At 39.5% G+C, this 24,402-nt stretch overlaps 1 protein-coding gene across 1 annotated transcript in view; it reads left to right on the top strand.

The window, feature by feature from the left end:
• The window catches only part of PHLDB2 (pleckstrin homology like domain family B member 2), a 1,258,236-nt gene that overhangs the window by 418,867 nt on the left and 814,967 nt on the right, over positions 1–24,402 (top strand). The window contains exon 3 of the mRNA XM_044072445.1: positions 1,711–2,073. Coding sequence (XP_043928380.1) covers positions 1,711–2,073 — 363 coding nt within the window. The remainder of the gene's footprint in view (positions 1–1,710; positions 2,074–24,402) is intronic.

Genomic DNA, 24,402 nt, shown 5'->3' on the forward strand with positions numbered 1-24,402 from the left:
ATTGCCCACAAGATATTTTACCAACCTAACAACACTCCCATACTCGCTAATCTCATTATCCCTACAAAAATCTTAATTCCCTACGCTCCTCCAGTAAACTTCTAGCTAACATAAGCAAGACCAACAACTTGGCGGGTGATTCCCTGTTCTGCAACACTGCTGGAAAAAAACTGAAACTTACTACCTAGTGAACTAACTTTACTTCCTTCCCATCCACTATTTAAACAAAAGCTCAAAAGACACATCAAAACACACTGGTTATGCCCCTGCAGCAACCCTGACTAACTTCTGATTCCACTTCTTTTTTTCCTCCATTTTTTCCCACCTTTTACTAAAACTACACTGCTTATCTCCCTAAAGCAGCAACTGTAACTACTAAAATTATATTAACTCTCTGTACAAATACTGTCCTTTCGGTATTATAAACTACCTCATGTATGATACTGTAAAAAGACTTGTCTTAACCAGTATGTAAATTTTTGTTTAGTTTAATCTCTGCATTTTAATATTATTTCGTTGTATTTTTGTAAATTCTTTCTATTACTTTGTGATAGTATTGTTGTTTAAATTCTTTATGCTGCTATTGGAGCTTTTCTCCCCAGGCATCTACTTAAAATGGAAATATATCCAGTTAGACTAGCCCGGTAAACAAATGTAAAATAAAATAAATAATGAAATCTAAAGTATATATCCCATTTTGAAATATGGGCGAAGTCAAACTAAACAATGGCATTATTTGCCTGCTTTTAAAAACCTATGATATAAGATTTTTTTTTTTTTTTTTGTATTTGAGACAAGGTAGTCATATTATAGCAGCACTGTGCATATAAGACATTCATTACCACACATTGTGCTAACACACAGCTGTTGAATGTTTTTGTATATTCTGAGAGTAGTGATAAAGTAGTGTTTATTGGGAGATCAGCAGTCAGGTAATTTGTAGAAAAGCAGTACATTAGTTATGACCTGTGAAGCTCAGTCTATTCATTTTCAATGGCAGCTTTAGCCAGTTTAGAGCTCAGGTAACTGGATCTTTAGAAGAATAGCTGAGGTGGGGTGAAGGGGACAGCAATCTCAGTTGCAGTGTGTCAGGGGTGCAATAATAAGATTCATTTTGTTTTCTTTTTTAAATTTTTATGCAAAACCACAGCTACAGAACCAGATCAGACTTTTTTTATCTTGTCCCTCACTCCTGAATTGATGGGGACCAGACAGAGGACTAGCACCAGGTCCAAAATGAGTCATCTACAGTTTTGAAGATTCTAACCTGTAAATGACAAATGGAAGGCAGGAAATAGTCATGGCTATGGTGCCAATACACTGTAAAACACATGCATACTTAGATATGCAGTGCACAGATGCTTACACCATCATGAATATGGCAAAAACTTGTATACTCCACACAGAAAATATTCCAGTCAGTATATGAAACAGAAAGAAACATTGTTAGGTAGCAATTCTGTTTGCATCATGACTAAGCTACCCCTGTTACAATGTTTTTATGCTTGTTGTTTTCAGGAACGAGGTCTTAGGATGCTAAATTTGCTTACAACATATTGCATAATTTTTTGAGGAGATTAGGAAGTTAAGATTTGCTAACCTAAAACATATTTCTTAAATTTAGGTTTAAGAACTTGTACTTAGGCTTTTTAGTGTTTCTTAAATCAGCAAAGGACAATTACATCTTTTTTTTTTTTTGCTTTCTTCCAGGAACGTCAGCGTTTGGAGACGATCCTCAGCCTTTGTGCAGAATATTCCAAAACTGACAGAGGCCCTGATAAAACTGCTGTTGCTGACATACACATCATTAATAAAGAACTAGAAAAACTCCAGTTTTCAAATGACAAGGTATTGCTCACAGATTCTCAGCCTAATCCGTTTGATGGAAAACAGAGAGATCGTTTAAGCTCATCATGCAGTGCATCAGTGGTCCTGGAACTTAAGGGTCTGGACAATGTTAGCAGAAAAGCTCCTATTTCTCGTGAAATGGCTAGAAGTGTTGATTACCTCTGTGAAAATATGAAAACTCATCAGTTGGTTCCATCCTCTTCCTCACATCGAGGTTCTCATAAGGTAATTTTTTTATTTATTCAATTTATTTTCCATCCAGTAAGCACATGATGTTTTTTTTTTCAAGAAGGTGGACAGTTTTCATTAGATTTTAAACCAAGTGTTGGTATTGTAATCTGATAAAAATGAAGATTAAATTAATAATTACAATTAATTGATGCTTACTTGTTCTACTTTTAGTATCTGTGTCTAAGACTATCAAAGCAAATGGAGGAGGAGGAGGTGCTGAAGCTCACTTCCTAAGTCACTTTTTCACTAATCTATGCACATTAGTATATGTGCAGCCAGAGTCTTGTTTTTAATCACTATTTCGGGGCATAGTGTATTTAACTGCTTATTGGAGGAAGCAATTAAGAGAAATGCATGACAACAAAAAGCTGCTAAACTGAAGAGAAATAAAAAAAAAAAATAAAGTAAGAGAAACTTCTTAACTTTTTTTAGAAGGAAATATATATATCAGTATCCAGGAATTACTTTCAGAACTTTAACATTAAAAGAAGAAAGGCAAAATGCAGGCAGCACATAAATCTAAAATAAAAATAGTCGCAAAATACTATCATACTGGGAGACTTCAACTGCCCAAACATAGATTGGGTACATTATTCTAGCCCTAACACCCTAGCCCAAAGGTTCCTGGAATTCATAAATTCAAATGCGCTGGAACAACTAGTCACCTCTCCCACTAGGGGAGATAATATACTAGACCTAATCATCACAAACATGGGGACAAAATGCTCCACACCGGAGGTATACCCCTCACTAGTGAGATCTGACCACAAACTAATCACCCTGGATATACACATCCCACCTCCACCCCCAGCACAAAAGACCACAGTGAAAAACTTCTCAAAAGCAGACTTCACTCTTCTTAAGACTGAGATGGTATCCTTTAAGCCCACTGGGCCAGTGGATACCACATCCCACAATGCCAAATCCTTCACAAATGCTTTCTATGGATATCTCCAAGAATGCATGGATCATGCAATCCCAAATAAATCCAAGTCCCTCTCCACCAAAGGCAAGCGTCCTGTCTGGTGGACCTCAGCCATTAACAAATTGTATAACAAAAGAAGGAAGCTACCGCACGACAGAGCAAAACCCCATAAAGGGAAGACATCTCTGATCAACATTAGCAGAAAACTACGTTTTCTCATAAAAGCATCCAAGGCCAACTTTGAGAGAAAAATCACTAAGGACACTAAAGATAACCACAAAGCCTTCTTCAGCTATGTTAGAAACCTGGGCGGAAACCCTCAGATATGCTCAGTTAGTTCACAACAACAAAAAATACACTGAACCCACAGATATTGCTAACATTCTGGCTGACAGGTTCAGTGCAAATTTCTCCCCTCCCTCACCCCCAAAAGAAGAAATACTTATCCCAGCTGAATGTAATCTCCCTGTCATCTCAGATGTCCAAGTGAGAACCGCCCTCAACAAAGCTAAAAACACAGCATCAATGGGACCTGATGGTATCCCGAGTTGCGTGCTACATGAACTCCAAGAGGAGCTAAATACGCACATAAAAATGCTATTTAACCTTAGCCTTACTACAGGATATGTACCTGAACACTGGCGTACAGTAACAGTGGTCCCACTCCACAAAGGGGGTACCTCTACAGACCCTGGGAACTACCACCCCATAAGCTTAACCAGCCTGGTCTGCAAAACTATGGAAAGAATCATTATGGAACTCATAAACAGAGACATAGGGGACCTACAGACACTTGACCCCACCCAGTTCGACTTTGTAAAGGGCAGATCCTGCCTTTTGAACCTGGTTGACTTTTTCAAAACCGTCACTAGAGCCATTGATGAGGGCAAAGCAGTCCATACAGCCTACCTGGACTTGGCTAAGGCCTTCGACACAATACCCCACTCAGGCATCATAGATAAGCTCACCAGCTTAAACGTAAACCCTTATGTCACTAGATGGGTTGCAAACTGGCTAAAGGACAGAACCCATAAAGTTAAAATCGCTGGAGCAATGTCAGACTCAAAGCCAGTCACAAGTGGTGTCCCACAGGGATCTGTCCTGGGACCCCTCTTGTTCGGCATTTATTTCTCAGATGTTAAAGCAAACATGGGAGGGTTGTGGCTGGCAAAGTTCGCAGATGACTGCAAACTAGGCGCCATAGTCGATACACCAGCGGACACATACATCCTACAAAAAGGCCTCACAGAAATGGACAACTGGTGCCGGAGTCACGGTCTTAAACTAAATGCCAAAAAATGTATAGTCATCCCCTTTGGGAAAAACAAAGTACCCACAAATTATCACATAGACAGCAACCCACTGAGTATGGAAAAAGTAATCAGAGACCTAGGGACCCAAGTCGACAGCGACCTCTCATTTGACATTCACGTTGCCAAAGTGGTTAGAAAAACATTCTACCTTGCACACCGCATCATGAAGGGATTCACATCCAGATCCAAGGATGTCATTGTACCCCTATACTCCTCCCTCATCAGACCCATGATTGAATACAATGCCCCATTTGGTATGTACCTCACCCGGCATTTGCAACAGCTGGAGAGACCACAAAAGTACCTCACCAAGAGGATCAAGGGTCTCCAACATATGTCTTATTCTGCCAGACTAAAGAAACTCCAGCTCTATTCAGTAGCATACCACCTGCTCAGAGGTGATCTGTGCCTGACGTACAAGGCCATGTCCAATCAGGATCCAATGGACATGATCCACCTCAAAAAATCCAAATCCATCAGGACCACGAGAGCTAAAGACTTAAACCTCGGCACAAGTATGAATAGGACATGCTGGAGGGATAGATTCATAACCCAGAGGCTTCCCATGCTTTGGAACAAGATCCCAGTTCATGTTAGGCAGAGCCCCTCACTGACTCTCTTCAAGAGAAATCTTGATGAGTGGATGGGAGATTGTAAGTTTACCCTAGGGGTCACATCTGTGTCACTGCTAGACAGGGGCACAGTAAACTAATTCTATTATATAAGGGGGCCTTCATTGTGTCACTACTAGACAGAGGCACAGTATTCTAAATCTATTCTGTGCATTTTTGTGCATTTTTGTACCATTTCATGGGGTGGCGAAAGCCACATCACTATGGCTAGGCTTACAAATGCCCCAGGGCAGATAGCCTAGTACTACACTATGAAACTATGAAACGTGTTCTGTGCAGAAAAAATATTCTTATTATATAATTAAAGGTTCACTGCTTATTAAGATTTTTTTTTGAAAAGAATATAATACTTTTATCAGTAAAGGTTCATTTTTTTATTTTCAGCATTTTAGGAGACTGTGTGCTAGGATTTCTTTCTTACTATATGTATAGGCATGACTTTCATTTATTGAGCAACACTTCTTTGCAAATCACATAGCTTCTATCATGTGATATGTTGCATTCTTTATTATTTCTTTAACTTAAACATGAAAACACGAAAAGATCTATTATGACATGTTTGTAGCCAATTTATATGCATGAAAGTTCAGTAAATAAGAAGAGGGAAGGTGTATGTATGTTGGTGGTGGTAGCACTAACATGTATATTTAAATGCTTTTGATGTTGTGTAATAAAATAAACATCCATTTTCCAATCACTAACTTTATCCTTCACAAGATTTCAGGATCATTGGAAGCTTATGCTAGTAGCAAGTGGGTACATAGTTTTCAAGTTCTTACTGAACAGTGAGACGGTCCATTGTAGAACATACATGCTTACATGTTCAACACAGACACCCTACATGCAGTTCGAAAGCATATCAAACAACCTGCTGCATGTCTTTGTGAGATGATGGACACTGGTTTACCCAGAGGAAACACATCCATAAACAGAGAGGTCATGAACAAATGCAGTACAACAGCTGGCAATCAAACTGGAGAACCTCTTTCTATAAGACAGCAATGTTGCTTGTTGTCCCGCAATGCATCCTGTAAACCAAAACATGTAAAACCCAAATGAATGCACAAATATAAATATGTGTGTCATACCTCTCAACCTGGAAACATCAAAAATCTGGACAAGACCCATGAAAAATAGGTACAAATCTGTACGCTGATTAAGATACAATTTGCATACACAATTATGTAACCCTACCCCACTCCAATGGAATTGTGGGATACCAACTTTCAAACCCAAACTGAAGAACAGACAACAAAATATGACACCAGAGTCCCACTGTAGCCATTCCAATGTCCCATTACCTGGCTATTTTGCCCCATTTACCATAAACACTAATGTGTGCATACTGCTTTACTTCTGCAATGATTTGTGTTTTATTTTTACATTTTATAGCACAATGCACAAACATTAATAGACATCTGCTAATTAAACAAAGCAATACTGTCTCACAATGAAAACAGATGTGGCATTAAAACGTCTCTGCCCTTGAAACTCACATTCATTGAAACAGCATTGAAACCCACACCACATCCAAAAATAATGCATTTGGCCAGTGGTGGATAAAGATATCCTTTGGGCTGTTTTCAAATCATTGGTCCTTGCACACAAAACAAGAAACATACATGTGTTCTTTGATATGCCTTCCTGACTTTATTAAATAATATTCCTTGTACAATACAGCATACTTGTTGCAACGCATTTTAAATTTATTGTTTGAACATTTTTCCAGTAGGCAATGAAACAAAATGCATGAACCAATAATGACAAAACTGCCCAATTCAGAACATTTCCATCATAAAAGTCTACTTCCACACCCACACTATATATATATATATATATATATATATGTATATATATATATATATATATATATATATATATATAAAATCATATATGTGTGTGTGTGTATAACAGTAGTGTAAGCCATAGACATCTTGCACAGCTTCTTGCACTTATTTTCAATTTCAGTTTTTTTTTTTTTCCGGGGGGGACGACATAAGGCCAAAAACCAGTGACAGATTTTAAACATTGCTTGTATAATTTTGGAAAGTTGCTAGAATAAAATGCTGTGTTACCGTTATGCGTTTCACTGCCAAAACTTGAACCTAGGATCCTGTGTACTACAGTCAGAGCAACATGCCACTATGCCAAATCAGCAGTTTCCCATAAGATAGGAAGACTGAAGCGAAATGGCTATCATTTAGGGAATTCAGTTCTCACTTCTCACCATAGCTCTCAAACTCTTAGCACAAAAAACCTGGACAAAGTCAATAATGGGTTAATACAGAATTCACTTCTCACTTCTCACCATAGCTCTCAACGTCATAGCACAAAAAACATGGACAAAGCCAATAATGGGGAAATACAGCCCCAAAATAGGGACACATTTCAAATACTTATTAACTTAAAAATTTGCTAGAATAAAAGGTTTTGTGTTACCATTTGTTTTCTGAAGAATATGAAGTCTGAAATTCAAATGCCTGTTATTGTTTAGTGAATTCAACCCTTCAGTGATTTATTTGCCACAAAAATCCTGAAACCCCACAGATATGATGAGTAACAGATAAAAAATATGAGGCATAAATTCACAAGTGGTGGTGGCTATGGACTTTAGGCTCTTTTTACCTTGTACCCAAGGTACAGGGTTTGAGCCTGAGTGCCTCTAGCCACCAGATTAATTAAAAGTGGGGCATTTTCACACACATGCATACACACGCATGTGCATGCACACCCCCCGTTCTGAAAAAGAATCTTAACCTTCCGAGCATTGTAGCAGCCATTTCTGTTCAGCTGGAATGCAATTTTTGTGAATGTAATTTTGGTAAAAGAATAACAACAAAATAACATATACAAAGAATTTGTAGATTTATAGTTTCTAAGTGGTAATCCCCCTACATATATACCTGCACTATTACTTAAATGTAATCAGTGCTAAGTTTACTGCACCTTGTGAAAAATAAATTATATCCTCTGTGCAATGAAACCTTGTTCAGACACTTTGCGCAAGTGTGCATTGCCTGTTGATAAGCTGACCTACTCCTCACAATAGCAAATTAATCATAAAAATATGGTGATGGACAATTTTGATCATAAGTACATGCAAAACTGATCGGTCTATAATATGTTTATTTAGAATGTAGCATCAAGCTATCGGCATCTTCAAAATTAAAACAGAAAAAAAATTACTAATGAAACTTGTAACTTCTGACTCATCTACATGGCATGTTTTTTGTAATGATACATAATGGTATGACATATAATGCACACACGTGGCAGATTTTGTTACACCCAATTTCAGTAGACCCCATGTGGGAGAGGTTGGCTGGACAAATGGATGTCTGCCTCAGCTTCCAGGATTTTTTTCTGTGCATGCAACAACCTTGGACTTGGTTTCATTTAAGTAGAATAGTACATGTGATCTTCAGCTACATAAGTCTTGTCCTCTACTCCTATGTGCACACACACACACACTCACACACACACACACACACACACACCCTTCTGAATGTTGCAGCAGTCATTTTTCTTCGGCTAGAATGCAAGCGCCATATTGCAAGCAGCATTCAGTTCAAAATGCAGCAGTGAGTTCTTTCTGTTAAATAACAGCTTGCAACCAAAGATAATGTTTCCCCCAAATTCCCCATGAGTCCTTTTTGTTCAATAATGACCGTGAGCAGCCGGAATGCAAGCTCCATATATCACAACCAGCATTCTGTTCACACAAAATAATGGCTCACAACTTAAGTGCAGCCAAAAGATAATGTTTCCCCGCTCTCCATTTGAACAGCCGGAATGCAACCTCAGTTCTGACAGGATGGTTGCCCTGACAGAGCTGATGTCATCACGCATGTGATGACGTCAGCTCAAAAATCAGAAAAAAAAAAAAAAAGCTGAGAAAAACTTGGAAATGAAGGGGTGCCAGTCGGGAATCATAGCACCCCATTATTTGGACCCCAAAACTCATTAAAAAATGAGTAATTTGGGACAGTTGGGAGGTATGGTGTGTTTGTATGTATATATGCATGTATACATATATAGATATATAGATATATAGATATATGTGTGTGTGTGTGTGTGTGTGTGTGTGTGTGTGTGTGTGTGTGTGTGTGTGTGTGTGTGTCCATGTGTGTGTGTCTACATACATATATTATATATGTGTGTGTGTGTGTGTGTGTGTGTGTGTGTGTGTCTCTACACACATACTTGCAAAGTCCCTTCTTTTTGAAAACATAATTAGAAGATTTGCAGTATTACTAGTTTGTCAGGCATTTCACATGGCATAGAAAGTTGAACATAACATAAATCATTAAGTACAGCTTATACAATAGCTACTTTATTAAGGAAAATTCAAGCCTTATTGATGCCATAGAAATAGTAAAATTATATAGTGCTTGCTTGTAAAGACAGAAGCAGTTTAACAAATGGAATAGAATAGTATTAGTTAATGTATTTGTTGTAACATGGCTTAAAAGAAACCTAGATGTCTAGAATTTAGTCCACATTGTACTACTTTGCCATACTGCGGTGGTGGTGCTGCGGTAGCATTGTCACCTCACAGCAAGACGCTGTGCCGTTCGATTCTCAGCTAGAGCGTCTTCTGTGTGGAGACATGAGTGAATGGGTGTACATTCGTTGAAGGTTGTGCGTCAGGGTTGGCAAACTCGGCACATAAAAAATCTACTGCCAATCATTAGCGGACCGGAGTTCCGCTCTGGCGACCCCTAACTGGGAAAAGCCGAAAGACACAAACAAACATTGTACTACTTTGCCATCTAATTCATTATTCAATATATATTCAGTCCAGTTGTCCATGTAACCTCTGTTTTCAGGTACTAGAAATCATAAAAAGTCTACTTCCTTTGAGTGGTCCCGAAAAGCTATTTAGATGAGTTTCATTGCACATATTCCAGAAAAGCCACAGTAATTTTGCTGCAACTTGCTTTCTGGTAAACTGCCAGATTTTTTGGCTGACTATATTAAAAGATTCCTACAGAAAAGATTTGCTGTTTTTAGAGGGTGTCATGAACTTTAATCTCCACAAGTCACATGGTCCCATATTTCTATAGATGCCCTGATCTTTAGTCTCAGTAACATGGACTCTGCTACTTCACAAGTCTGTTTTGATTCAGTTTGCAAATCAGGTTCTCAGAATAATCTCTGTAGACATTTGATTCCTCTCCAGTAGCTGGTTGGTAGTCCAAATTCTCACCAGTATGAAATTCAAGCAAAGCCCCATACTAGGCTCTCCTTTTAAAATAAATCACTAACATTAGACAGTACTAAAAATAAAAAAGTACATAAAACTTCAGTAAAAAAATGCAGATGTTCTCTAGCAGAATTAGACAAGATGTAGCTAAAACACAGAAAATCCAGGCATCATTCCTTCTGTACAAGTGTGTGTGTGTGTGTGTGTGTGTGTTAGGAGTATATATATCTAATATATATATATATATATATATATATATATATATATGTGTGTGTGTGTGTGTGTGTTTGCCTTCATATTGTCAGAAATGACAATATCGATCGCTCTTTTGTGTGAATTTTAAACAGCGAAAGTCTCCGAAATTTAATGTCGAAGACACATCGTAATGCAGGGGGGCTACACCCCCCCAACTCCCCCTACTGTAATATGCTAGCTCCGAGATTGCACGACAGTGGGGAAAGGGTTTATTTCCTGATCCCCGCTATAGTACAATCCACACCCAAAATGTCGAATCTGCAATGAGCGAATGCCAATATGCATTCACTCATTGCACATTCAGACAAATTTTTTTCGAGGTATTGCCAATTTGGCAACCTCCTTTCGCACATAGTGGATGCAACCAAGTGCATAACGCACTTATGAAGGTAAACCATATGTATATATATATATATATATATATATATATATATATATATATATATATATATATATAGACACACACACACACACACACACACACACACACACACACACACACACACACACACACACACACATACATAAAATAATGTAAACAGATGTAACCTATACTTCCAGCCCATTGAAATACTAACGGATAAAATAAATGGTTGTTGATAGCTGCTGCTGTTCGGTCTTTAACAAGTTACTTAATTTTGTTAACAAAACTAGATTTGAAATAATTTATTTCAATAAGAATATGAGCGATTATCTTATTGCCACTGGCTGTTTTCTTTTCGGCCCTGAATGCAAAAGTGAACAAAGTTGCATCCTTCAGAGGAAACATGAGCTGTTTTAGCCTGACTTTCTGTTGATTTAGGTCAGGTAGCTTGTTTTTTAAGTTGCAAAAGTCAGCATTATATTATGCAATTGGTCATATCAATGACATACACACAAATTCTTCAACTTCACATGATCTGCTCATTATGCCTTTGAGTTGCGCTGCAGGTTAAGTTTTGCTGACTCTGGCTGCCAAACACTGATCAAAGATTCATTTATTGTTTATAGTAATTCCTAGATCTTTTATTTCATCATGTACCTTTAGCAGCTCAATCCCGCGGTGGTGGTGCTGCGGTAGCATTGTCGCCTCACAGTAAGACGCTGTCCGGTTTGATTCTCAGCTAGAGCGTCTTCTGCATGGAGACATGTGTGAATGGGCGTACCTTCGTTGAAGGTTTGCGTCAGGGCTGGTAACTCGGCACGTAAAAATCACCTACCAATCATTAGCGGACCGGAGTTCTGCTGTGGTGACCCCTAACCGGGAAAAGCCGAAAGACACAACAACAACCTTTAGCAGCTCTACACTAATTTGTAATCAAGGTGTACATCTTTTCCCCTGATTGGGCAGTGCTGTACCGGTGGTATTTTGAGTGAGACTTGTTTGATTTGGGGGGGGTTTTCCCCCTCTATTCTTCTGGTCTTCATCCCTGCTGACCATGTTGGAGGAGTGTTTGTGTTTACGTCTTAACCCTGTCAGTGGTGGCCAAAATGAGCACCTGTATCACCACAGGTGTGCTATGACATGACCCTGCTGTGGGTATGCTCCAACGTACACTACTCTTCTGAGAGCTGCTTTCACTGATTTGAGATCAACAAGCTCATATCTCCCAGTCCTGTGGCCACTGGTTATGTACATGTCTCCAATTGCATGTGCGCAGGTTGACTGACTGGTAACTGGTTGACTGACCCCATAATGGTTAAATTGGAATAAGCCATTCACTCTGCCCTTCTACTGTTCAGTACTTCCAGCACCTGAGTTATTATTCAGTGTCTGGGACTCCGGGTCATAGTAGAAGGTAAAACTGACAACAAGAATAGTCATCATTAACCCTGATCTTGTATTAACCATTATGGAAGGATAGAGGTATGGAAGGCAGCAGCCTGTACTTACCCTGCTGGACTAGTAATTCACAGAATGAGGTTAGAACATCAGTTAGACTTGAAGTATACATCAGCAGGATATCAGGTTTAAAGGACTACATTGGTTGTTTCCATACAAGTTGGACTTTTAGCAAAACATAACTGTGAGTCTGTGGGACAGAGTTACAATAATTACTCTAGTCAATAGTGCTTACTTCTCCTCCATGTAACGTGAATAATGTTTTTTCAAGTAATTTTACTTGAGATCAACATGTCATTCTCTGTCTCGTGGGATAAAGAGAGTGATTAGTTGTTCCTAAAATTATTGGTTATTGATGGCTACCCCTTTAACTTAAATGTGAAGGTAAGGGAGAAACAATTATTGGAAATGGAAGGAGTAACAACAGTGATGAACCTGTGAGTATGCAAAAAAGGACTGGGCCTAAAAACAAGACACTGACAGGGAGAAGTAGAACTGACTGGCTGTGAATGGGAGTGAAGCAAAAGAGGCTGGAAAGGAAGAAAGGAGGTTACATGTGAAGACAAATGGAAGATTTGAACTGGAAAATGGTATACAAAATAGCTAAGAAACATGCCATTCAGCAGGTCAGGATAGCTCTAGGGAAGGAACTAGGTTGATGAACAAAAAAAAAAAAAGTCAAAGAACTATTTTATCTAAATTCTGGCAATGTAAGAAATCTCTTAAAAAGGACTTGCAGGACAATTTGGAGAAGAAATTTGAAACTAGGCTAATATACTGAATGAACACTTTTATTTCAATATTTATGATGCAATGTGATGTTACTGTGAGATTGGGGACTAATGTAGGGAGTGGGCTCTTAGGATAGAGATACGGGATGAACGTGGGAAAATTCATAGAGTGCAAGTTACCATTCTCAAGTTACATGTCGATCCCGTACTGAAAAGTTACCCATTAGTTGGATAAATTCCTGGCATACCTCTCAACTGTCCAGATTTTTGGCGAATGTCCAGATTTTTGCCTCATATGTATGGCTTGTCTCCCATTATATTTGTGGTTTTCTGGTGAATCACTGAAGACTGAAATAAATAATTGCATACATTTGAATTTCCGACTTCATTCCTTTATTAAATGCATGCTAAGGCAAACTCTGTTATTCTAGCAGTTTTCTAAGTCTGTAAGAACAATATTTAAAATCTGTCATTATTCTATGGGACTTTGTTCCCCCCATTATTTTAGGTTTTGTCCACATTTCTTATGCTAAGAGGTTGAGATGTATGACTCTTGGGAAAATGATATATTCTCTTCTTGGGGAGCAGTGTAAGAAGACTGTAAGGTGGCAGGGTTATTGCAAAAAGGATGTTCCAGGCAGACATCAGGTAACTAAACATCTTTGCCTTCCCTCCTGGGAAGGATTCTGAAAAGATCGACATCTAATAGGCTGGTTTAGCTGAGGGACAGCCACATCTGCTGACACTAGCTACACAGCCAGGCTCATGCAGCTGTAAAACTTAATCAAGTTACAGTGTTAAGGCCTCTGACACAATTTGCATAACAGCTGCATGGGCCTGGCTGTGTAGCACAGATGGAAAAAGCTATGCATTTGACTCAAATGACTGGGGAATACATAATGACCAGAGCTGTTTAAAAGCCAGTGAGGAATAGTGGGAGTGTGAAACTAGTGTTAGTTTGCCCATCCTGGGGAGTGGGAGGCAGTGCAGTGCCATCAGTTACTGTAGAGGATCTGTACACCATGCAGCGGTGTGTAAGGGAGGCATGTTCTGGGTGATACTATGCCAGTTTCATGGTAGCCTGCACTCAAGCATTTGCGGAAGCATGCATATACAAATGAACATGCACATTAACCACCAGTGATGGGGTAGTTAAAAAAAAAAAGTAACCCTGTGCTCAGCTCCCACCCTTGACAGTCATCTTTGAAAGTGACTATTACAACAGGGGACTGAATGATACAAGTAGCAAGAAAAAACATTCTGACAAAATATTGTTGATGTGAGGAAAGGGGGTGAAGCTTTTGACAGAATGTTTTGGCAGAGGTTCTTGTGTATACAGGAATTAGACTAGTAATGTGGATAAAGTTTCACTTTGCTGAAATGCATATTGTAACAGCTTGGGATATCAAGTGAAACAGCCATTGATGAGTTGCACAGTCCTGTTCAACTGTTTGCATCATTCTTCACATTACAGCAAAAAATAAGGCCAGCCTATTTGCCGAATACCTAGATTTATAGAATTGTTAATGGAGGGAAGCAGCTGCACTTGCTGCAGTTTACAGAGTAAAATTGTTTATTAGCTGTATTAATTTGCAAAGATGCAAGGTTTGGCAGTTAATATGGTAAAACTGAAGGTGAGATCCATCCTAGGGAAGGCAGATTATGAAAAACGTACTTGTGTTTATAACCACAAACTAAGCTATGCAATGTAGTCTGTGGTTATAAACACAGGTTGTGTACACTGTGCAAGAGAATAGGCAAAGGCCAACAGATTGCTTGGTGCATTGCCAGGACTGCATATATCATGTGACCATTATAGGTTCATAGGTTCATAGGTTTATACTAGGCTATCTGCCCTAAGGCATTTATAAGCCTAGCCCAAATTGTTGTGGCTTACGCCACCCCTTATATGAAAAAATACTGTGCCCATTAGTTTGTTGTGCCTCTGTCCAGCAGTGACACAGAGATGATTCCCGGGATAAACCTACGATCTCCCATCCACAGGTCAAGATTTCTCTTGAACAGAGCCAGCAAGGTGCTCTGCCTCACATGGATCGGGATTTTATTCCACAGCATAGGGAGTCTCTGAGTGATAAATCTATCCCTCCAGCACATCCTATTTATATCCGTGCTAAGGTTTAAGTCGCTTGCTCTAGTGGTTTTGGTGGATTTGGATTTTTTGAGGTGGAGCATGTCCATTAAGACATTGTGGCAGACTTATGGTTTATTCTGCCTAGTTTTCTTGATGCGAGTTTGGTGAAATGTGAAAAATGGGTACCTACCAGTTTGGTAAAATAATACAAAATATAAAGTACAAAGAATGACTCCAATCATGAACTTTTCAGCCAGACAAAAAAAGCCAGAGGTGATAGAGAATAGTAGTGCTGTAAACAGACTGAAGTTCATCTTGGTGCATTAAAATTCTTAGACATCTGTTCGGTTTTAATGTAAAAGGCAAAATTTATAATTTGTACTTCAGAATATTCATATTTTTAATTGTGCAGACAAAATGTTTATCTATTAAATGAAGGGGCACTTTCTTGAGCAAGTTAGTTACTTTTAAAATTAAATATGTCCATGTGCACATGCTTATTGCGTACATGTTTATTTGTGAGAATCAGTTTAACTGTCCCTTTTTTATTGCAGAGACTGTTTTTAGAGGAATATAGATAGTGTAGTGGCTGGTACTTTTCCTGTAGAAAGCAGTTTCGTTTTTAACAGGAGATAATCCATTACTTTTGAGTAAAAGCACAAACAATGGCAACCGTTCAGACAGGTTGTAATATGCAATTACTGTTGTTTATAATGATTTCTGGAATTTGTGTTTAATTCCTTAGCTTATCCTGAAAGCTAAATGTTTATATGTAGCACAGCACTGTGTAGACTGCAGTACATGTGTTTAATTTATGATTTATCTTATTACAGATAGTGGTGATAATGTGTACTGGGAATGAAATGTTAAAACAGCACAGGAAGGCAGCATTGTTTACATAATCATGCAAGACATTCCATTGTACATTGGTGGTATTGTAAATTGTTTTTTTTGCATGACACATTTGTTTGTGATGTAAAGCCTTTTTTTTCATCCTGGTATTTCTTCAGAAGTTTAATAGTTTGTGGCAGAAAGTGACAGGTCCTGGTAAATCTCATTTGACACTCAAGGTATTCCTTTGCAAGGCTTATTTTAATAGAAATCTGTTCCTGGAACTTTATGCAGCCCCTATCAGAATAAAAGAAAGAACAATCAGTAAGATTATTGACACAAAAGCAAACTTTATATTTTTTTGAATAAAATTGCTTCTCAGTCCCTGATTACCTTCTGATACTGGTTTAGCTTCACAAAGATGTTTCTTTCTTTCTTTCCAGTGTACATACATCCTTTTGGATTGCTCTATTTTGTATCCAGTCCTGCAGGCCATTCATTTACTATACTGAAATTGTTCTAGTTTTGTGTAGCAGATTGTAATGTGAAAACAATTTTCAATTAAAGCAGTGTTTCTGCACGTGTCCGTTCATATAGTAGAGACACTAGAGTCATCACATTGTGCATTCAAAGATTTCTGAAGGTATGTGTACTACCACCTGTCCACACATGTAATGCAATTAGCTTGATATTCCTGGCTTATTGTATAAAAAATGCATAGGATCATAGGGAGATTACTAGGCTAATGACCCTAGGCCCTTACAACCCTAGCCAAGTTTTACCATTATTTCCATGATTGGCACCTATCACCCCTTTTAAAGAGGGACATAGGTGGAATCCCTGGGGTGAATTTACTGTTACCCCTCCAGTCATCCAAATTGCGTTAGAAGAGGACCAATGAGATGCTCTGCTTGACATGAGGCGGGTGTGTGTTCCAAAGGTGTGGTAACCTCTGGGAGACAGATCTGTCCCTCCAGCAGGTTCTATTGATGTCACATACCAGGTTAAGGCCATTAGAGAGTGTAACTCATGTACTGTTTGACTTGTAGATATCCAGAATTTCCAGTAAAGCAGGGTCAGAGATTGCTTACATGCAAGGCAGAGATCACTTCTGAGTAGTCTGTATGAAACAGAATAAAGTGACAGTGATTTCAGATGATCCTCATAGGACAGATGCTGAAGACCTTGTATTTTTCTTGGTTGGAACCTTTGTGATTTCTCCAATTGCTGCAGGTGTTTGGAAATGTACATATCAAAAGGGTCATTGTTAGCAATTATTGTTCTGATGATGTAACAGTACAGGGAGGTTATAACTTCTTTTTTTTCTGGAGGCAATGCCCTTACTTATGAGATGAGCAATATAGAATGCCTTTCCTACTACTCTGGAGACATGGTGATCAAAGATAAGGTTGCTGTCAACCTGTGTGCCCAGGTCTCTCACCACTGAGTGCGTAATTAGGGTGGTGTTATTGGTATGGTAGTTAGCAGGAACATCACTCTTAGTGAAAGGGATGATAATACAATTTTCTGCATTGAGTTTAAGGCCATGACTTTGGCATCAGTAATTTGTTTGCGTAAGACCCTTTTGTATGATGTTGACATCGTTTGGAGATTCTGTGACTGCTCCCAGTTTGCTGTTATCCGCAAACTTTGTCAGCCACAGACTATTAATTTTAGCTTGCACTTCTGAGAAATAGATTCCAAACAGTAGAGGTCCCAGGACTGATTCCTGTGGAACACCACTGGTTACATGTCTGGTGTTGGAGGTGGATTCCCCTATTATGACTATATGAGTTCTATCAATGAGCCAGTTAATGTCCAATCTAATGACATACAGGTTGATACCTATCTTTGTGAGTTTGTCAGCTATGCCTGAGTGAGGGATAGTGTCAAAAGCCTTGGCTAAGACTAGGTAGGCTGTATGCACAGATTTCTCCACATCAAGGGCCTTGGTGACTATCTCAAAGAAGTCCACCAGGTTTAAAACACAGCATCCATATGTCTCACCCACAATGCAGTTTTGGATCCTGCCCTACTAGAGATGCTCCATACCTGTAAGTCTAACTTATTGCGCATTACCCACTCAAAAGGCCTAAATCTAATATGCAACATCAGCAAAACCTGCTGGACAGACAGGTTTGTCTCCCAGAGGTTGCCCATTCTCTGGAATAGACTTCCCATACACGTCAAACAGAGTACCTTGCTGACTCCCTTCAAGCACAACCTTGATGACTGGATGGGAAATCACAAATTTATCCCAGGGGTTACACCTGTTCCCCCCTCCCACTGACAGGAGTGCAGGTGCCGACTGAGGTTTCTTTTTTGGTGGGATAAACTCTCAGCTAGGCTTGTAAGAACCTCACAGCCATTAGCCTAGTAACCTCCTATGATCCTATGAACATTCATGATCTCCCTTTGACAAATCTAGATTGAGTAGGGTCAAGTGTTTGGAGGTTACCAATATCTTTGCTGATAAGATCCATGATAATTCTCTCCATGGCCTTGCAGATAAGGATTGTCAGGCTAATAGGTCTGTAGATGCCAGGGTCAATGGAAGCACCACCTTTGTGCAAGGGAACAACGTTGGCCTTTTTCCATTCAGCTGGATGAAGCCACTGCTTAGACTATGATTGAAAAGAGTACCCAATGGTGTTCCTAATTCTTGTTTGAGCCCATGTAGGAAGCAGCCTGGGATTTTATCGGGTCCCATGGATGCTGTCTTTTTGACCTTAGAGAGGGCATTCATGACCTGCTCTTTAAAGATAAAGCTAGGGGATAGGTGGTAGGGATGTCTTGGGATAAGTGTGGTGGGGACAGGGGAGTGAAGTTTTCACAGAACCTGTTGGCTAACTGGTTAGCAATGTCCACAGGCTTTGTATATGTGGTATCATTAACTACCAGTTCTGTACAAATCTGGGCCATTTCTTTTAGGTTATGGATGTAATTAAAGAATGCCTTATGGTTGTCCTTAGTAGAAGAACCTAATTTGGAGTCATAGTTAGCTCTAGAGGACTTCACAAGAAGCCTTATTTGCTTGTTTAAGCTGCGGAGAGAGGATTTACTGTTTAGGGCTCGCTGCCTCTTACTCTTCTTCCTCTTATTGTAAACCTTTTAATGGCCGTTGTCCACCAGACAGGTTTGCTCTTTCTCGAGGATCTTGTTTTTGTCCTATCAGGTACAACAGAGTCATCTCAGTTCTTCAGATGTTTGTATAAAGCATATTTTTAGAACTCAGCATAGTTGCCAGTTCCATCTGAGGAGTGAGATGCAGTGAAGTTATTATACCATCCCGTAAGAGATTATAATCTGCTTTGGAAATGTTTTTCTAGCTTAGTTGGTACTGTGGTAGATCAGGTGTGACAGTAATTTTGAATGTGACTGATTTATGGTCAGATCTCACTAGGGAATACCTCACAATGGGGTGCTACAGTGGTCTCCTAAATTGGTAAGCACGAGATACAGGACATTTGCAGCCCTTGTGAGGGTGTCAACTAGCTGGTCCAGGGCACTGGAGTTGATGAAGTGAAGGAACCTTTGGGCAAGTGAGTTTGTACACAAGTAATTTCTCTAATCAATGGATGGGTAGTTAAAGTCACCCAAAACCATGGATTTTGGATGCATCTTGATAGAATCAGGGAGATCCAAATAGGCAGAATGGGTGTCCTGATTCATGGAGGAGGTCCCATAGCTGGCAATGACTTGAATAGGTGTCCTACCAACAGTTAATTGCACCTGAAGTATCTCCAGGGAATTATGCCATCTAACCAATCTGGAGGTGTATTTTTCTTTAATATATATTGATACACAGCCTCTAGTTTTCACGCCATCAGCTTGTGGTCAAAACATGTTGAAGGTGGAGTAGCCCGAAATGGCTGGGGCGCTCTCCACAGTCCTGAACCAGGTCTCCGTGACTGCACACATGTTTATCTTGCAAGGTGAGGACTGCTTCCAGTGAATGCAGTTTCATGTTAAGACTCGTAGCATTAGCAGTAAAACCTTGAGGTTGTTCTTAGATGGAGTTCTTACTTTGGTCATTTTGTCCTTCAGAAACTGCCTACAAAAGGCACTATGTGGGTGGCAAGAGTCTTGGCCCATGGCCAAAATCCTAGGGATGACAGTTGAAAACCATCTCTGGAAAAGCATTGAAATCTGTCAGTCATGTCATCCCAAGCTGACAGAGACTGTATTCCCTTAGAATGACATCAGAAACTAAGCCAGTTATTGAAGTCAATCATTTTCTGTTTGCATTGAGGCATCATCCTTGGTGAATGTAAAATGCTGCTTAAGGCTAGGGACATACCAGCCTGAGACACACAGTCCAAGAGCTCAATCATGTCTCTCTTCATATAGTCCACAGAGGTACGTCTCAAGTTGTTCACTCCAACATGGACTATGACAGCCAACAGTACCTGTTGTTGAGAGACTGAGTGCATGTGTGATATGGCAGATCCTGGCACCTAACAGACAGCTGACCATAACTTTCTCCTTATCCAGCCTGGTGAGAGGGACATGTGTGTGTCTCACGATAGAATCATCTATGACTAATATGTTTTGTTTTGTGTTTTGCCTTAAGGGCTTGACAGGTGAGACACTGGGGCATGAGGTATTATGTGCACTATGTTCTGTAGAGGAAGTATTATGTGCAGTGTGCTTGTGTTTGTGTTTGGGAGGTCTCTGGTGTTTAGGTATGTTTCTGGTGAGGACATCACATATGTAGGTGTATGTGATGTGGGTTTGGGTGGAGTAGAAGGTGGTGTGTGCATGATGATGACCCACTCATTGTCATATGTACTATACTACAGTGTGTGAAAAAGCAAGGATTCAAGGTTCTTAATATAGATGCATCTCTCACATGTTGAGTTTGTGTGGTCTAGGAGCAGAGGGTTGTCTATGAACATGAGGCAGTTACTACACTGTCTCGGGATGAACATGAGAAAGTTACTACACTGTCTTGGGATGTCCATATCAACCAAGCTGGCTGGAGAAACTGGGAAATTGTACATCCATAGGGTCAGGTAAATTCATATGGTCAGGAAGAGAGGTCACACTTAGGAATGACTAGTGGATGAGAGGTGTGTTGGTATCTGTGAGGCTAGGCTTAGTGTTTTACATCATTTATTAATTACTCTGAGCTACCATCCTTAACAGAGCATGACCAAATTTATTATTAAAGTGGGTAAAAAAAAGGTTGCATAGATTTGGTACTCAAGCTTACTACCTAATTGTCTCCAAGAAACGTGACTTATCCTCAGGTTAATATTACCTGTTTCCTACTACAGTAAACTCTTGGTTAACCAGCACCTATGGGGATTGGTAGATGCCAAATAAGTGTAGTTTCTGGTTGCTTGAAAGTTACTATTAAAATAGACGTGACAAATACTGTTCCCTTTACTATACCATACCATACCATAAACCTGTATTGACTTGATTTTAATATTGAAATACAGTAAGTAAAAGCCTGGCTGGAATAATAATATTTTAAATTTATATTTCCACTAAAAAGCATGGCACATGGAATGGTTTTTAGTGGCATGCTGAGTAGATTGGAATTGAATAGAGAGAGTGAGTGAATGCATGTATGAAAGCAGAAGCGACTGTGTGAGAGATCAGAGATGTATGAAAGCTGAAGAGAGTGTGTGTGAGATCGGAGAGAGAAGGAGTGAGTGAATGCATGTATGAAAGCAAAAGTGTGTGATAGATCAGAGAGATGTATGAAAGCTATAGACACTCTCTGAGAGATTGAAGATAAAGAGCGATTGAATGCATGTATGAAAGCTGAAGAGTGTGAGAGAGTGTGAAAGTGTGAGAGTGTGTGTGTGTGAGAATGTGTCTGTGTGAGAGTGCGAGTGTGTGTGTGAGAGAGTGTGTGAGAGAGTGTGAGTGTATGTGTGAGAGTGCTTGTGAGTGTGAGAGCTTATGAGTGTGAGAGCTTGTGAGAGAGTGTGTGAGTGTGTGTGTGTGTGTGTGTGTGTGTGTGTGTGAGAGATTGTGAGTGAGTGTGACAGCTTGTGAGTGAGTGTGAGAGTGTGTGTGTGTGTGTGTGTGTGTGTGTGTGTGTGTGTGTGTGTGTGTGTGTGTGAGAGTCTGTGTGAGAGAGTGAGTGTGTGTGAGTGTGAGTGTATGAGTAAGTGTGTGAGAGTGTGATCGGAGAGAGAATGTGCAATTTGATGCAAACTGACTTGAGTGAGTATGGAGCGGTGTTAACATTTTTTGCAATTTGACTTCTTTTGTTTGACTTGTTCTCAGGTTGGGGAGAGAGAATTTATGTATTTTAATCTTCCTTTTTAAAGCTCTAAAACTCTAAAAAAGTAAGGTATGTTTTTATAGGGGGAAACAAAGTCCAATACATGAAAAACTGAATTGTTCATACTGTACTGTATTTCTTCGATTTTTTTTTTTTTTTTTTGACTGGTTGCTTGAGAGTTCTGGTTGCTTGAGTTCTGGTTAACAGAGTTTACTGTAGTCATAATACTAAAAGTGTTTTTGAAGGAAGTTAATGACTTGAATACATATGATTGTAAGGTGAAGATTATTTCATAATATAAGAAGGTACTGTGTAGTCTATCTATCTTGGTTTTGTTTTCTGTTACTTGTACTTGTTTTCTGTATCTGGTTCTCTCTGATCTGTTGTTGACTTCCTCAGGGGTAAGTCCAAGTTGATACTCTGAAACAGAACTGTATGAGACATGGCTTTATGGGCAAGAGAAAGGTAACCTTTAAGAAATACAGTCACAGATGTTCATTACATGTTTTGTTGTATTAATAACACATGGGATGTCAGCTGCTGATGGCCTGATTATTAGCCTGACATCAAAAGCATAACACCTTATTCCCAGCATGATGAATTGGACACATTCTCCCTAGATGTCTTGATGTCCATAATATATGGGGGCTGTCCACTTAGCTCATTATTGCCAAAGATTGCTTCAAGATCAATACACAGTTCCAAAGATTCATCAGTCAGACTGACAGCACCCTGTACTGGAAAATATTGTATCCTATATCAAGGCTGTACTTTTCCTGCATACCTGTTTTTTTTCTGGTGTCATAGTATGCTTGATGTCAGAATCAGAGTCTGAAAAAGTTGATAATTATATAGGTTGTGTGAAGCAGATTCCCTACAAAATGTTCATGTTAAATGTAGTTTATGTTTGGAGCCTGAGCATAACAAAGCCAGCTGCACCTGTTCACCCCCTTCCCTGTGCAAGGATTAATCCAATGAAGAAGAGGCAAAATCTCTGCAGGAGCACCTCAGAAAAAAAAACGTTTCCCTTCCAAAGACTGCTGTGGCATCAGTCAAATATTTTTCTCCAATGTTCCTTCTAAAAACAACAAGCATTTGGAGAACCACCAGAAAAATGAGGAATACTTGGAGTCTAGTGACATCTCATCAGAACTTGGCCTTGAAAATACTGTGTTTAACTAGGTACACCCACAGTATCCTGATAACCCTGACATCTTTTTTCCCTGGCAACCCATCTTCAAGTGTTGACAGTCCAGATGCCTCTCAGCTGGAACCTGGTAATGATTGTGGATGTCATTGTTTCACAGACTGGGGTCTTTGTCACTTGTCCACATTACAAATCTCCAAAGTAGTCTCAGTTCCTAAGCCCTGTGCTAAGTTGTCTAACAGTAAGCAGATATCCACCAGCTTACCTTAATTACTACAAGATGAGCTGTCTTCCCAAACACCATACCAGGCTCCCATTGGATAAATTACCCTATATGGATTACATGGTCTTCCCCCTATAAGTCTGACACTGATGTCACCCTATTATTTGCACCCCAACCTGTGGGTATTTCCTTTAGCAATACCTTTGACAGGATGAAGAACCACAACAGATGGTAAGCCTAGGAATTCATTCTGGTACAGGCTATTTAGACGGGCATCCCATTGGTCTATCACAGCTTTTGCCCTTTGCAATTAGTCCAATAGCTGAAGCCTTGGCTGATTCATTTGTAAATGTACCTTTAGAGCCAGATTTTCAACCTCCTAATCATAAGAAGCCTAACCATTTTTTACAGGGTGGAAGATTCCTTCAAATACTTACATGAGATTCCTATAGCAGTGCACCTGTGGTATCCATGGATGTCTGCATGGGAACTGCAGTGGCTTTAACAATAGATATAATTCCGAATGGCAGAGAGAGAGAAAGAGTGAATGAGAGTCAGAGAGAGAGGCAGAGTAAGATTCATGGCAGAATAAGAAAGAAGAATTGCACTTATGCTGCCTTGACCTTGGGGACCTTAAAATGCCAAGCACATACAATGATGTCCGAGGGGCTTTACTGTCCCATCTCAAAGACAAGGATAAAGTCCAACACATGACCTCAAATAGTCACCAACCTGCTGCCTTTTGTCCTTTAAAATGACAAAAAAGCAAGAGCAAGCCTCTTTGTCAGACTATGTGAGTCTAGCAAACTCCAAGATGCTTACCCCAAATTCCTTGGACATAGCTAATGGTGCTTAGTTAGCACAGTCAAAGATCCAGGGAACACTGGACTACAATTAATGGT

The sequence above is a fragment of the Protopterus annectens genome, chromosome 5.part0 (assembly GCF_019279795.1).
Source record: "Protopterus annectens isolate FY-2018-M chromosome 5.part0, PAN1.0, whole genome shotgun sequence".
NCBI lineage: Eukaryota > Metazoa > Chordata > Ceratodontiformes > Protopteridae > Protopterus > Protopterus annectens.